Raw genomic sequence first — 14,156 nt, forward strand, 5'->3', positions numbered from 1 at the left:
GTCAGCCAATGCGGGTTAGCAATATCATAGGAATACCTGACAACCTTTTTGGGCGATCTGCCTACAGTATTGTCGATTGTACGACTCGACCATTCCCACTCTCACTACGTTGTCTGACACGAAAAATACGTACAGCATACCCTGACAATACCAGGGGCATTTCCCCATAAAGTAGGTACATTTCTGCAGTGGGCCCCGCGGATCTTTCTTAGGTCGTGGTCTCTATTCAATGCAGCCAAATGCATTGAATTGGTATTAATCCCCCAATAACGGGAAGAGTGTGTATTAATGACAAATGATTAGTATTAATTACCCCAACTTCTATAATTAGAGTTGGGGATCTCATTGTAAAGGGATTGGTATTTTAGAGAGAAAACACTTGGTACTTAGAGCATTTTAAACGTTGCCTGACCATTGGAGTTTGTCATCACAAGCTTCCAATCCTCTTAATACCAGAGACTCATGGACTAGGATTCTTTTATAACCTGAAACACGTAAAATCATTGTTTTCGTATTGCTTGTTTCTTTAATCTCTCTTTTTAAGCTTGATAGCGAAAAAGGTAGTCAACATATTTATATATATATATATAAATATATATATTATAAATATAAATATATTTAATTTGGTGAATTTTTATTGGTTGTCACGTAAGCTTATCCTACACCCTACCACATCATAGTATTTAAAAATAATCCTAAAGTGACTAATTTCACTTCATTTTCATTCTAAGTACCTTCTCCCTCTCTCAAAATAAAATCCCTCTTCTTTGCCCTTTTTCATTTTCTCGCTTGTCCTTCTAACCTCACACACAGATGGCAACAATCTAACAGAGATGTTTTTTCTCTCTCACACCATCAACTTTCTGTCTTATTGAATATTGCAAATCTGGTTGTTAGTGTTTTAAGACTTATATTTTAGCTTTAATGGTCGTGTTGGATATTCAAGTTAATTTAATTGTTGTTTTAACATCGAAGTTTTAATAGTCGTGTGCTACTTTACTATTTTAGTAAATGTTATTATTGTAATGTTGACTAGTGTATTACTACTACTACTACATGGTGATGTTTAGTTTCTAGTATGATTTTGTATATATTTTTTTTAATGTTATCAGGCTATTAAAGATTAAAAGCCAATTTAAAAAACCCAACCAATCGATTGAATGATCTTAAATTAGATTAGATTAGTTTGGTGATAAAAAGATCGGTTATGATAATTTGCCCTACTTAAGGCAAACTTGTACAATTATCAGTCAATTAAAAAAACGGACTGATTATATTCCTCAACTTGATTTGATTAAATGCACAAAGTACGTGTTATGACCAGCCATGGTTTTGGGTACACCTTAACAATCAACAACGTACTTGTAACCAATGCTGCAGACATAGCCTACATATATAGATAATCAGACTATCAAAATTAACCATATGATACCCAATATCAGAAAATACGCTTAATAAACATTGAACAATAACACAAGAAAAAATTGTTTCAATTAAAATAATTCACCCTCAATGGATAAAAAGTTAATTGCCTCGTCCATTGAAGAACATTTAAAAAAGAAACAAAAACTGGAATCTAAAGTGACCAAGTAACAAAATTTTAGGCAGCGGCACCAGCTCCCTTCCCCTTCTTACGCTGGAGCTTCTTCATGTAGAATTCAAGCTCTTTGCCCTCCAAAATATATCTGCAACAAAATCAGAGTAACTTAATGACTTGAGACCATTGTCCATATATAAATCGAAGATGGAACATGAAAACACAAATAAAAAGTAGACTCAAAAAACAAATACGGTTGAGCATAGTCACTTACCCATCAGAACGACCACACTGGCCAGGTCGTGATGATATACACGCCAGAAGACGACCACCGCTGAATTGCTCTTCAATATGAGCGTCAAGAACTCGTTCTTGCTGGCGCTTCTCCAGCTTTCTAACCACATGGTTGCTCTTCTTCACCTCCTCAGCGGCAGCTTCACCATCCTACCCCAACCAATTCACCAAACAGAGTAAATACAAAAGCCATGAAAACTATAAAGTAACCTTCCTTAAACATCTATGAACTCCTCCATAATTAACTACAACTAATAACACTTAATATATACTCGAAACCCAGTTCATAAACTACATATAATTAACACATAACAGCATTATAACACATCAAGTGACTAACAATACAAGTCAACTACCCAAAAGAAATTAGCCATGGCTAGCTTACCTCTTCTTTCTTGGCAGAGACAACGGTCTTCTTCTTACGTCCAATATCAACTCCATAGTGTTGCAGATACCATTGTTTGAAAGGAGCAGCATCAACCTGAATAATGGCACCTTTGACCAAGGTTTGAGTACGGACCAACTCGTTGTTAGATGCATTGTAGACCACATCAAGAAGACGAGTCTTCCTGGTCACAGCCTCACTACCCCAGGAAAAGTTACCAGTATCGAGCCTCAAAGCTCTCCACTTCACATTCCCACCTCGAACCCTAATTCTCCTTACTGTTTTGTTGCTTGACAACTTGGTGTTTGCAGGCTGTCTTCCGAGCTCGTACCTTCATCAAAAAAAAAATTAATACCGAAAAAAAACTTTGATGGACCAAAATGAACAAAGCCCGCATCGAAATAAGAAATGAAGCATCATTATTTGTGAAGGGAAAGTTAGATTTTTACTTTCTCTTCTTCCTCCAAGCCTTCTTCTTGCCTCCAGTGGCACGCCTCTTGTGCATGGAATCCCGAGAAATACCTGCGAAATCATACCGAATTCGAGTTTAGAAAAGCTTAATTGAAAACAAAAGTGGTGAATATAGATAGAATTAAATTACTGGGGCAGTACCCATCTTCAAAATCAAAACAAAGAATCAAAAAAATTGAGCGAGACAAAGATGATGGATCAATGGAGAAAAATAGATACCCATTTTGGCGCAGTAAGGATTCTACTCTGTTCCAAGGGCTGCGAGTCTCAGCACAGAAAGGGCTAGGGTTTGAAAGAGAGGAGAAAAAGATGGAGATGTTAGGTTTTTGTGAAAACCCTAGTGGTTGGAATGACTATTGTACCCTTGTTGCTAACGGGAGAGATAATGGCATAATAGTCAGGATAAAGCTTTCAATTTAATTAGATCGGCCTTTACGGGGACCTGACCGTGGGTCTTCTTGCCCAAATATGCTCTATTCTATTGGGCCGAAGCGTTACTTTTTTTTTGGAATTTTTTCCTATTTATGGCTTAAGTTGATTAACAAAAGAATAAATTGGATTTTTGGGATTATTACCACTACTTACTTTATTGTGACTTTTTAGATTAATTTAAATTCTCCAAATTATTTCTTGGCATGTGTATAATTAAAATTTTAAAAAATAAATTATTTCAAAAATTAAAAATAAATAAATTATTAAATCTCTTTTCTTGTTAAAAAATATTTTTTAATTTTCAAATTATTTTTCATTTTTAAATAATTAAAAGATAACAAAAGAAGTAAGAAAAATATATTTATAATTTTTTTAATTATTTTTTTATGCTTTTAATCTTTTGAAATAATTTTAACTTTTAAAAAAATAATAATTATACGTGACATTGCCTAAAGTGTCAAATCATCATGAAGTTAGTCATGTAGGATTAAAACTAACAAAATAGGCACAATAATGTAACGACAATAGTTCAGAAAGAATTTAAAAAAACGTAAACAATGTAAGATGCACAATAAAGTAGTGGTAATAGTTCACGGGGTAAAAATCTTATTTATTTTTAACAAAAATATGGAAATTTAACTTTTATATCTTCTTATGATTTTTTTTTATTTTGAAATTCATAATTATGAATTTTATTTCCCATAAATTTAAATATATATATATATAATTACGCCATATTTTTAATGATAATTATGTTTTCTTTGATTTTAAGAATAATTTTACCTTTTCTTCTTTAAATTTTTTACCTTCATTTTTTTTATTATTTTCCACTTTTTTTTTCTTTCTTTTCTTCCTTACTTTTTTTTCTATTTTTTTCCTTCTTTTTTTTCTTCTCTTTTTTCTGTCATTTTTTCCCTTCATCATTTTTGTCTTTCCATTTTTTCATTTCTTTTCCTTCTTTTTTTTTCTTCATCTTTCTTTTTCTTTCATCATTTGTGTTTTTTTTTGTATTTATTTCCTCCGGGAGTACTGGTTCCTGACGACTGGCTTCCCACTGAAGAGGGTGTCAGCCCTATCTTTGGACTTCAAAGTCCCTGGTAAGTGCTCCTTCCTCTCCTTTTTAACTTTGTTTCTTTACGTTTGGTTTTCCTTTCGGGAGGATCTCTAATACTCGTGTTTGAATTTTGCAGAAACCATCCCGCGGATGCCTCGCTGTGCGGAGATGATAAGGAGGTCGCAATTCTACGAGGGGTTCTCTGAGGAAGAGCTGAAGGTGGAAGGACTTGTGACCACCGAATCTCTGCGAGAGTATGGGCTACTCGCCTCCTTCCAAAGTATTGGGCCAGTGAGTGGCCGGGGGCAAAGTCAGGTGTCCGCTGACGTCCGGGAGTAGATTGCCCTGGAACTGTCCAAGGTGATCTGCCAGGCAGTCCAGGACGAGAATAATTTGTCCCCCAGTTGGGCGGAGAGGTTCCCCGACCCCCAGTAGGAGGAAGAAGAAATTGAGGCTCGCTACGCCGCGGCTTACCCCAATGAAGGGACTCCGGGAGCTGGCACCTCCGGGATAGGTAAGGCTAGCTTTCGATTGATTCACACCCCCAGCCTGTCTGAAGTTTCCCAGACCTCCCAGATGGGGTTCGATCCCCGCTTCCTTAGGCTAGATCCGTGTAGGGTACCCTTTGACAGATATTGCGATAGGGTAGATGAGCTCCTCGGGTGTTTGAGTGACGGTAGTCTGTCAGAAGGTGTCATCATGGTTGACCCTTCTTCCCTTAGCATGTCATTCCCGGACTTCAAGGAGTACGGGAGCTTCCTGGAGCAGGAAGCGGTGTCTTGTTTCGCTCGGGGAAGGCCATCCACGTTTCTCGTGCATGGTCGTCCTTCTCAAACGTTTCTCTTTTTTATTCCTTGTTCTCTGCTGGCGGACTTGCTTGTGCTTTTATGTTGTTGGTTGCCTTGTCTTCTGCTTATCTTCTTTCGCATTGCTTGCTAATTCGTTAACCTTGTTTCGTACGTTTCTTGCAGAACATCCCGAAGCAAAAATGTTGGGGAGAGCTACCTCGCTTATTAAGAAGGCTGCCACTAGCCAAGACCCGTCCAAGGGGAAAGGACGAAAGGCCAAAGCTGGTAGGGGAGGTAAAGCTGCCACTCCCAAGAAGACAAGTGGCGAAGCGCAAGTGTCTCCGGGGGTAGAAAAGTCTCCTGCTGATGGGCCTTCCGAGACCATGATGGTCTCGAGTAGCAGCAGCGATGGGGAAGGACTTGTGTTTCCTGCGAAGAAGGCCGGGGTGAGCAAACGCCCCGGAGGGGAGGCTGAGAGCGACAAGAGAAAACGCCTTAGACATTCTCCACCTGGAGGTGATGGAGATCTCCGAACTACGCGCAGTCACCACCAGACTACCCCCACTCAGCAGCAAAAACAACCCCAACAGCAACAACAACAACAACAACAACACAGGCAGCTAACACCGCCACAACAGCAGCAAAACCAACAGCAACATCAGCTGCAACAACAGACCGGGGCGGTAGTGTCTTCGCTACCGTCCCTAATACCCCGTCTTCCTCCTCCTCCAGCCCAAAGGGAGTCCACCCTTTCGGGGTCTCCTTCTTCTCAGAAAACAAACCTTCCTCTGCCTGGCCTGAAGTTCCACTTCCCTCAGAAACCAACCCGTTTCCCCGCTGCCCTCCTGGAGGGTGTAAGACGGGCCGATAATTTTTTGAAGAGGCGGTTGGAGGCCGAGAAGGCTGTTACTCAGGGAAGGGCAGACAACTTGTCTGCCGTGAAGAGAGCTGAGCTGGCCGAGGGGGTGAGATCCCTTCACCCAGCTGGAGCGGTTTTGGATGGCCCAGCCTTGGAGAAGAGGCTGGTGCCTAGGCTCGGACGTGCACTGGCGCCGTTCGGAGCGGAGATGATGGAGGAAATGGCCCTGAGCTTGTGCGAGCTCAATTCTGAGAAATGGGCCATCAGTAGCAGTAAGGATCCGCTGTTGCTGACACATGCCGTGAAGCAGCAATTGTCCGGGGTAAGCCGTCAGTTGTTGTATTTTGGGATCATCTGTCTTAGTGCATTTGGTTCTGCTTAACTTATTTTGCTGTCTTTCCTTGCAGGCCTCTCTCATCGCGGAACGCTCGTTCAGGGAGGTGGGTGCAGTTCTGGTTCAGCTGGAGGAGAGCCAGGTGGCTCGCTAGGCCTTGGAGGCGGAGAAGCAGAAACTGACCCAACAGGTCAAGAGCCTAAGGGGGGAGGCTTCGGAGAAGACTGACCGGGCCCGGCGCACAGCTGAGGAAGAGGTGGACAAGAAATATCTTGCCAAATATCGGGAGTACCGGGCCAACGCAGAGAATGAGTTCAAACAGCGGTCGGATGCCTTGAAGGCCGAAAACTCCAAGCTCCGGGAAGAGTTATCCCAAGCCAGGGTGGAGAAGGATACCTTGGAAGCCCGCTTGCAATCAAAAAATGATCTCCTCCTTAAGCAGCAAGATGAATATTCCACTCTTCAGAGTAAGCTGCACGAGGAGGAGCAACTTCATAAAAGGAGCAGGGATCTCGTGTCTATGCTGGAGTTGGGGCTCGCCGAGAAGGATAAAGAGATCGGAGCCTTGCAATTCACTGCCAGGGGGCATGTGACCGAGAAGCAATCCGTGCTGAACCAAAATAGGGAGCAGCGCAAGGAGATTGATTCTCTTAAGGGAGAGCGGGATGCCTCCAAGGCCGAGATGGAAAAACTGAGGGCTCAATTAGCTGTCGCGGAGGCACAGCTGGCAACCTCCGAGGCGGAACGCTTGAAGGAGAAGGAGGATGCCGAGGTGATACTGAACAGGACGATTAATATATCGCATGTGGTCCTCATGCATCAACTCTGGAAAGTGAACCCGGAGGTACTAGGCTATCTGGGAGAGGATGCCGACGCCATGAGGGAGAAGCTACAGGTGTGGGATCAAGGCCCAGAGGTGTACGTCCAAACTTACAACATTGACGAACCTGCTGGAGCCCCTGAGGCAGGAGATCCCGGAGAGGCGGGGACCTCTGAACCTTCCCGTGACGGAGTTTCGCCTTCCAATGAGCCGACTCCGCCAGCCTCAGTTGAAACCGATGTCCCCGAGGCCGCGGTCGTGGAAGCTGCAGCCACCCCCAATGCTTGAAGGGGTTTTATCATTTGTAAAAAATATTCTTTACTGATTATTATTTTTCACTTGTTTTTTCCTTTGGGGCGAGGCTCCCTGTACTCTTTTCTCATTGCAGACATATTTGCCATAATTATAGCATTCTCCTTTCTTTTCTGCCGAGTTCTTTGTTTAACTTTGCTTTTATGGTAGACTTTTACACGGTAGAAACTGCTGTAGGGGCGCATGAGGTTTTGGTTCCAACGGCCAGAACCTATGCACTTCCAACTTGAAGCTCTACGGCTGATGTCTTTTCCCACGTAGTTTCTAGGTTACGAACGTTTCTTGGCTCCAACGGCTAGACTCCTTTCACCGTATTTCAGCTTTTCTAAGGCAAATAGCCAATCCCGGGACTTGCAGTTATACTGTTTGCTGGGATTGCTAAGGTGAGCCGTTCCATGGTGCTGGAACGGGAGTTCTCTTGGTGAGCGTTGCTAGACTTGAGGTTAGATCTTTGTGAAGCAAAACTAACTGTCGTTGCGGACCTCATGGTGGCTGACTTCAGGGACCTGGCATGGAGCCCTGCGAGGCAAGGCTCGTTGCGGTCGGGGAAATTGCCACGCCCACCATGTGCGATCCCGGAGCAGGGGCTCTGCGAAGCAAGGCCTGCTGTGAATGGGGGATCGACCATATCTGCTCCTGGAGCTGAAGCTTGCAGTGGTCGAGGAGCTCGCCTTGCATTATTTTGTGAGATCTGGAGCTGAAGCCTGCGAAGCAAGGCTTACAACGGTCGCGGATCTTGCCATCTTTCGCCTTGCGGGACCCGGAGCTGGAGCTTGTGAAGCAAAGCTCTACAGCGGTCGCGGAGTATTTTTTGAAGGGCTTGCCCGGAGGTTGGGGGTGTTTCGGCGTAGCTCTCTGAATGTGCCCCAACCCCCAGTCCTGTTCATCGCTGGGCTACACAGGAGATAATTTTCATGATGCATAATGGCAGGCATTTCAATGGCAATTTTCACATAAACACATAATGCACACATGACACGTAATGCAAGCATGTTCATGGCAACAAATTAACCTAAGCTTAACAATTTAAAAATCTCAAACACAATGCTAGCACATAAGTGGTGTTCTGTGTATGTTTTGTTCAAGGGGCGTATGGCTATGCCTTAGCCATGTATACCCCCCCAAGTGAGCGTGGGGTCCGGACGTCTCCGGACCGCGTGGTCACTTGTTAAAACGCAGCTTTGAACACAGGGATAAAAATTGCAGTAAAAGCGGAGTGAATCTCTCCGTGTTTCATTAGATTAGCCTGTTAGGCACGTGTTTTACAGCAGGGAGGATTATTTCCACATTTTACACTTTTGCTACGTCCACCAAGGACTTTCGACTAGATAGTCCGGGGCCTATTGGTAGTAACGGCGGAGGTGCTCCGCGTTCCAGGCGCGGGGGACTTTAGATTCGTCGAGTCTCTTTAAGTGATACGTCCCATGGCCCACTTTTTTTTGTACTTCATAGGGGCCTTCCCAGTTGGGTCCGAGGACTCCCACTCCCGGGTCCTGCGTAGCAGGAAATACTCTTCGTAGGACAAGGTCTCCAACTTCGAATGTACGGCTCTTGACTCTTGTGTTGAAGTGTCGGGCTATCTTGCCTTGGTACATTTTGAGTTGGACCTGTGACTGCTCCCGGAGCTCTTCGATCATGTCCAGGGACTCCTGGAGAAGGGCGTGGTTTCGGGCAGGGTCGTAGGTGTCCTGCCTGTGAGATGGGATCATAGTTTCTACTGGGATGACGGCCTCGCAACCGAAGGTCATGGAATAAGGTGTGTGCCCCGTCGAAGTCCTCTCTGTCGTGCGATAGGCCCAAAGTACTCGCGGAAGCTCTTTCGGCCAGTGAGCCTTGCATGCTTGGAGTTTTTTCTTCAACGTGGTCTTTAAGATTTTGTTTACTACTTCCACTTGCCCATTAGCTTGAGGTCTGGCGACTGCGGAAAAGCTTTTGATGATTCCATGCGAGGCACAGAAGTCCGTGAAATGTTCACTATCAAATTGCTTCCCGTTGTCGGACATAATTTTTCGTGGAAGCCCAAAACGACACACTATATTCCTGATGACAAAGTCCAGTGCCTTCTTAGACGTGACCGTGTTCATAGGTTCGGCTTCAGCCCATTTGGTGAAGTAGTCTACCGCGACTATGGCATACTTCACTCCACCCCTTCCAGTCGGAAGGGAACCTACTAGGTCAATGCCCCAAACGGCGAACGGCCAGGGGCTGGTCATTAAGGTAATTTCTGTAGGCGGCGCTCGCGGAACCTTGGCGTACCTCTGGCACTGCTCACACTTTCTGACATAATCCACACAATCCTTCTTCATGGTGGGCCAGAAGTATCCTTGTCGAAGGATCTTTTTGGAGAGGCTCAGCCCGGAGGTATGGTCGCCACAGAAGCCTCCGTGAATCTCATGGATGATGGTGCTGATTTCGGTTCCGGCAACACACCTAAGGAAGGGTATGGACAACCCCCTGCGGTAAAGCTTTCCATCCATAACCACGTATCGGGGAGCTTGATACTGGAGTTTTCTTGCGTCAGCTTTATCAGTGGGGAGCTCTCCGGTGGTGAGAAATCTGAGGATGGGTCCTATCCAGGAATGGGAATGGTCGATGATGGCATTTACCCTCTGTGTCTCGGTACTAAGTGCTTCTAAGTGCCCGATGGGCACTAGGCCATATTGCTCAATCTCCGGGTCTGTTGCAAGCTTGGCCAGTGTGTCCGCGAGTGAGTTCTGGTCCCGGGGGACCTGGCGGATTTGGTAGCCTTTGAAATGCTGCAGGAGGCCGCGGGAGAGAGACACGTAGGCAGCCATTTTTTCGCCTTTCGTCTGGTATTCCCCGGATATTTGGTTTACCACAAGTAGGGAGTCGCTGTATACCTCGATTTTTTGGGCTCCGACTTCCCTGGCTAGTTGCAATCCAGCTAGCATGGCCTCGTGTTCTGCCTCGTTGTTGGATGCTGGGAACGCGAAACGGATGGCGCTCTGGAGCTGATGCCCTTGGGGAGATACTAGGATGACCCCTGCTCCAGCTCCTTTTTCATTTGAGGCTCCGTCTACATAGACCTTCCATGTGGGAAGTTCCGGGACAGGATCTTCCGGGAGGTCATTCATTCCCGAGCATTCCACAATAAAGTCCGCGAGAGCTTGTCCTTTTATGGAAACACGTGGCTGGTAGTGGATGTCGAACTGGCTCAGTTCCATGGCCCATTTAAGCAATCTGCCAGAAGACTCGGGCTTCTGCAAGACTTGTCGGAGAGGGTGGTTGGTGAGTACTCTGATGGTGTGCGCTTGGAAATAGGGCCTTAGCTTCCGCGAAGCGATTAGCAAGCAGTGGGAGAGTTTCTCGATCATTGAATATCTGGACTCGGCGTCCAGTAACCTCTTGCTTACGTAATACACAGGGAGCTGGATACGGCCGTCTTCCCGGACGAGAGCGGCACTCACGGCGTGCTTTGTCACAGCTAAATACAAGAACAACGCCTCTCCTTCGACAGGTTTGGACAGAATGGGAGCTCGGGTTAGATGTTCCTTGAGGTGTTGGAAGGCTGCTTCGCATTCGGGGGTCCATTCGAACTTCTTGTTTCCTCGCAACACATTGAAGAAGGGGATACATTTGTTAGTGGCCTTAGATACGAAGCGGCTGAGAGCCGCTATCCTTTCGGTAACGCTTTGGACATCCTTATGCTTCCGGGGAGAAGGCATATCTATGAAAGCCTTAATTTTTTCAGGGTTGGCTTCCACTCCGCGGGAGCTGACAATGAAACCGAGGAACTTCCCAGACGAGACCCCGAAAGTACATTTCTTCGGATTCAGTTTCATCCCGTACTTTCGGATCACGGCGAAAGCTTCCTCAAGGTCGTCACTGTGGTCCCCGGAGGTCTTGGATTTTACCAACATGTCGTCCACGTACACCTCCATGTTCCTCCCCAGCTGGTCCTTGAACATCCTGTTTACTAGACGCTGGTACGTCGCCCCAGCATTCTTCAAACTGAAAGGCATGACCACGTAACAGTAGACACCCTTGTCCGTGAGGAAGCTGGTGTGTTCCTGGTCCGCGACATGCATCTTGATCTGGTTGTATCCGGAGTACGCATCCATGAAGGATAAGAGTTCATACCCGGATGTAGCGTCTACCATCTGATCGATTCGCAGAAGAGGGAAACAATCTTTTGGGCAGGCTTTGTTTAGGTCCGTGAAGTCAATGCACATTCTCCAGGACCCATTGGGTTTCGGGACCAGAACTGGGTTGGCCAACCACACGGGATAGTGTGACTCCTGGAGAAAACCTATGGACATCAGCTTGTCCACTTCAGCTTTGACTGCTTCGGCCCTCACTGGGTCTAACGGCCTCCTCTTTTGGCGAACTGGAGTTGCAGATGGGTCTATGTTGAGTGCGTGGCACGCAACATTAGGATTAATCCCCGTCATATCAGCGTGGCACCATGCCAGGATATCCTGATTATTCTTTACAGTGGCCACGATCTTTTCTCGAACGGCCGACGGAAGGTTTTTCCCCACCTGAATGACTTTGGTGGGATCTCCTGGGTTGAGGACCACCTCTTCGACTTCCTCCATCGGTTCTATCGCTCTCTCGACCCCCACTCTAGGGTCGAGTTCGTCAAAGCATGCCCCTTGAGCACCCCCAGTTTCTGGTAATTCTTCCGCCAAAAGAAGGGCAGCGACCGTCTCCTGGACCGTGTAGACGGATCGGACGGAGACGTTATAACAGCTTCGTGCACTTCGTTGGTCTCCTCGGAGGGTGCCGATACGCCCATCGTCGCATGGAATCTTCAAGCATAAGTGGCGTATCGAGGTTATGGCCCCACAATCTATTAGGACCGGTCGGCCTAGGATGGCATTATACGCCGTGGGGCAGTCGACCACCACGAATGTGCAGTGCTTGAAGGCACAAGCGTCACTTTCTCCTCTGAGGGTGACTGGAAGTTGAATTTTGCCTAATGGCATGAGTGCATCCCCATTGAACCCTTGAAGCTGGATGGGGCATGGGGTCAGGTCTGTCTCGGTTAATCCGATCGCATGGAAGGCAGCTTTGAAGAGGATGTTTACGGAGCTTCCGTTATCGACTAAGATCCGCGAGACCTTCTTATTGGCAATCTGGGCTTCCACCACGAGGGGATCGTTGTGGGGGAAGTGCACATGTCGGGCGTCGTCTTCCGTGAAGGTGATGGGAAGGCCCATCATTCGGGGACGTTGAGCAGGTGATTGAACCAAGGCGCACATCTCCCCGGTGTGTTCTAACTCCCTCAAGTAACTTTTCTGGGAGTTGCGTGTGCTTCCGGCAAGGTGCGGCCCTCCGGAAATGGTGGCTACGTGTCCGTCAACGGGTGGCGGAGCAAGGCCGGGCGGATATGGGTTGCCAGGTCCTGGAGCCAACAAGGAAATGGGTGCCGGAGAGGTTGGAGCAGGAAGCGCTGGGAACTGAGACCCAGGAGCTTGGGGGTGACCGGCTCCAGCAGCGCTAGCGGTCCCCCTCTGTCCCGGGGAATATGCAGCTCCGTGAACTACTCCCTGTCTGGGATAGATTATGGGTATCCTCACCCATTGACCGAGGTGTCCCGCTCTTGCCAGGGACTCGATCTCATCCTTCAGCTGAAGGCATTCGTTTGTGGTGTGCCCCACATCTCCGTGGAACTCACACCTCTTATTGGAGTCTCGCGGACGCCTTCCTCCGTGAGACACTTTCGGGGGTTTCCTGTAGTTGGCCATATTACAGGTCGCCCGATAGACATTCTCTCGCGAGTCTATCAAACTGGTGTACTCCGTGAACTCGGGCTCATAGTTCTTACGGGGTTTCTTTGAATGGTCCCCCCGGTTGGAGTTTCTTCCGCCTCGTTTATTCCGTGATTGGCTCAGATTTTGTTCTGGGCCTTCCGCTTGCGGTTGTGATGGTCCGGGAGCGATACTACATCCGGTTTGTACAGCTCCGTACCCAGAGAAATGGGTTTGACTTGGCGTCTGAGCAGACGCGGAAGGCCCATACACGCTTGGAGTGAACTGGGCTCCTGGAAGCGTGAGGGCTGGCGCGGGAGCTTGCGAAGCAAAGCTCGGCGCAGTCACGGAGGGCGTTGGAGCTGGGGGAACTCCAAAGGCCTGCTGGTAGGCATCCTCAAGGTTGATGATTCCCTGAGCTTTTGACATGAATTCAGACAGCGTTTCTGCCCGTCTCCTTTGCATTTCCCCCCATAGCAGGGAGCCGACAGTAAGGCCCGATTGAAGGGCGATCAGCTTCATGTCGTCGCTGACCTTGGTCTTAGCAGCAGCTTCCATCATTCTCTTAATGAAAGCTTTGAGGTTCTCATTGGGTTGCTGCTTGATGTTGGTTAAGGAACCAACCTCCATGTCGTGGTCACGGGTAGCAATGAACTGCCTCCTGAATGCAGACTGTAGCTCCTTCCAACTGTGGATGGATCCGGGAGCTAATCTTTTCCACCAGTCCTCCGCGGACTTGGTAAGGGTGAGTGAGAAGCACATGCATTTGGCGTCCTCACTGACGCGCGCCACTTGCATCATTTTGTTGTATTTGGCTAGATGGGTGCGCGGGTCTGTCCTCCCCTCATATAATTCTATGTGAGGCATTTTGAAGTTATCCGGGAGGGACGTTTCCGCGATCCTCCGAATACATGGTTCCGGGTCTTCCTCCTCAGAGTCTGACAGGGCCCCACTTTGCTTCCGGACCAGCTTGGTCAAGGCAGCAATCTGTTCCTCGAGCCTCTTTGTATCACTCTCCGGGAGGTCACATCCCCGGAGCTTGTCATTAAGATGATTTCGGAGGTCATCTCCGCGAGGCCGGGCCTTTTCTCCTTTGGCCTTTTCATACTTGGCCTCCAACCTTCTTCTTAGGTCCACCGTGGACCAGCTATCTTCG

At 47.1% G+C, this 14,156-nt stretch overlaps 1 protein-coding gene across 1 annotated transcript; it reads right to left on the bottom strand.

The window, feature by feature from the left end:
- Positions 1–1,438: 1,438 nt before the first annotated feature.
- Positions 1,439–3,058, bottom strand: LOC133782306 (small ribosomal subunit protein eS8). The gene is made up of 5 exons (XM_062221558.1): positions 2,907–3,058; positions 2,666–2,738; positions 2,217–2,547; positions 1,812–1,981; positions 1,439–1,685 (listed from the first exon to the last, which is right to left on the bottom strand). The coding sequence occupies exons 1-5, from the start codon at positions 2,908–2,910 to the stop codon at positions 1,601–1,603; spliced, it is 663 nt and encodes a 220-aa protein (XP_062077542.1). The 5' UTR covers positions 2,911–3,058; the 3' UTR covers positions 1,439–1,600.
- Positions 3,059–14,156: the final 11,098 nt, after the last annotated feature.

Source organism: Humulus lupulus, chromosome 6, assembly GCF_963169125.1.
Source record: "Humulus lupulus chromosome 6, drHumLupu1.1, whole genome shotgun sequence".
Lineage (NCBI taxonomy): Eukaryota > Viridiplantae > Streptophyta > Magnoliopsida > Rosales > Cannabaceae > Humulus > Humulus lupulus.

What these genes read in the sequence shown, in the direction of transcription:
- LOC133782306 (XM_062221558.1), bottom strand. An exon ending in GCTTGGAGGAAGAAGAGAAA is followed by an intron (nt 2,548 to 2,665) that starts GTAAAAATCTAA and finishes TTTTTGATGAAG; the next exon opens with GTACGAGCTCGGAAGACAGC. An exon ending in TCTCTGCCAAGAAAGAAGAG is followed by an intron (nt 1,982 to 2,216) that starts GTAAGCTAGCCA and finishes TGGTTGGGGTAG; the next exon opens with GATGGTGAAGCTGCCGCTGA.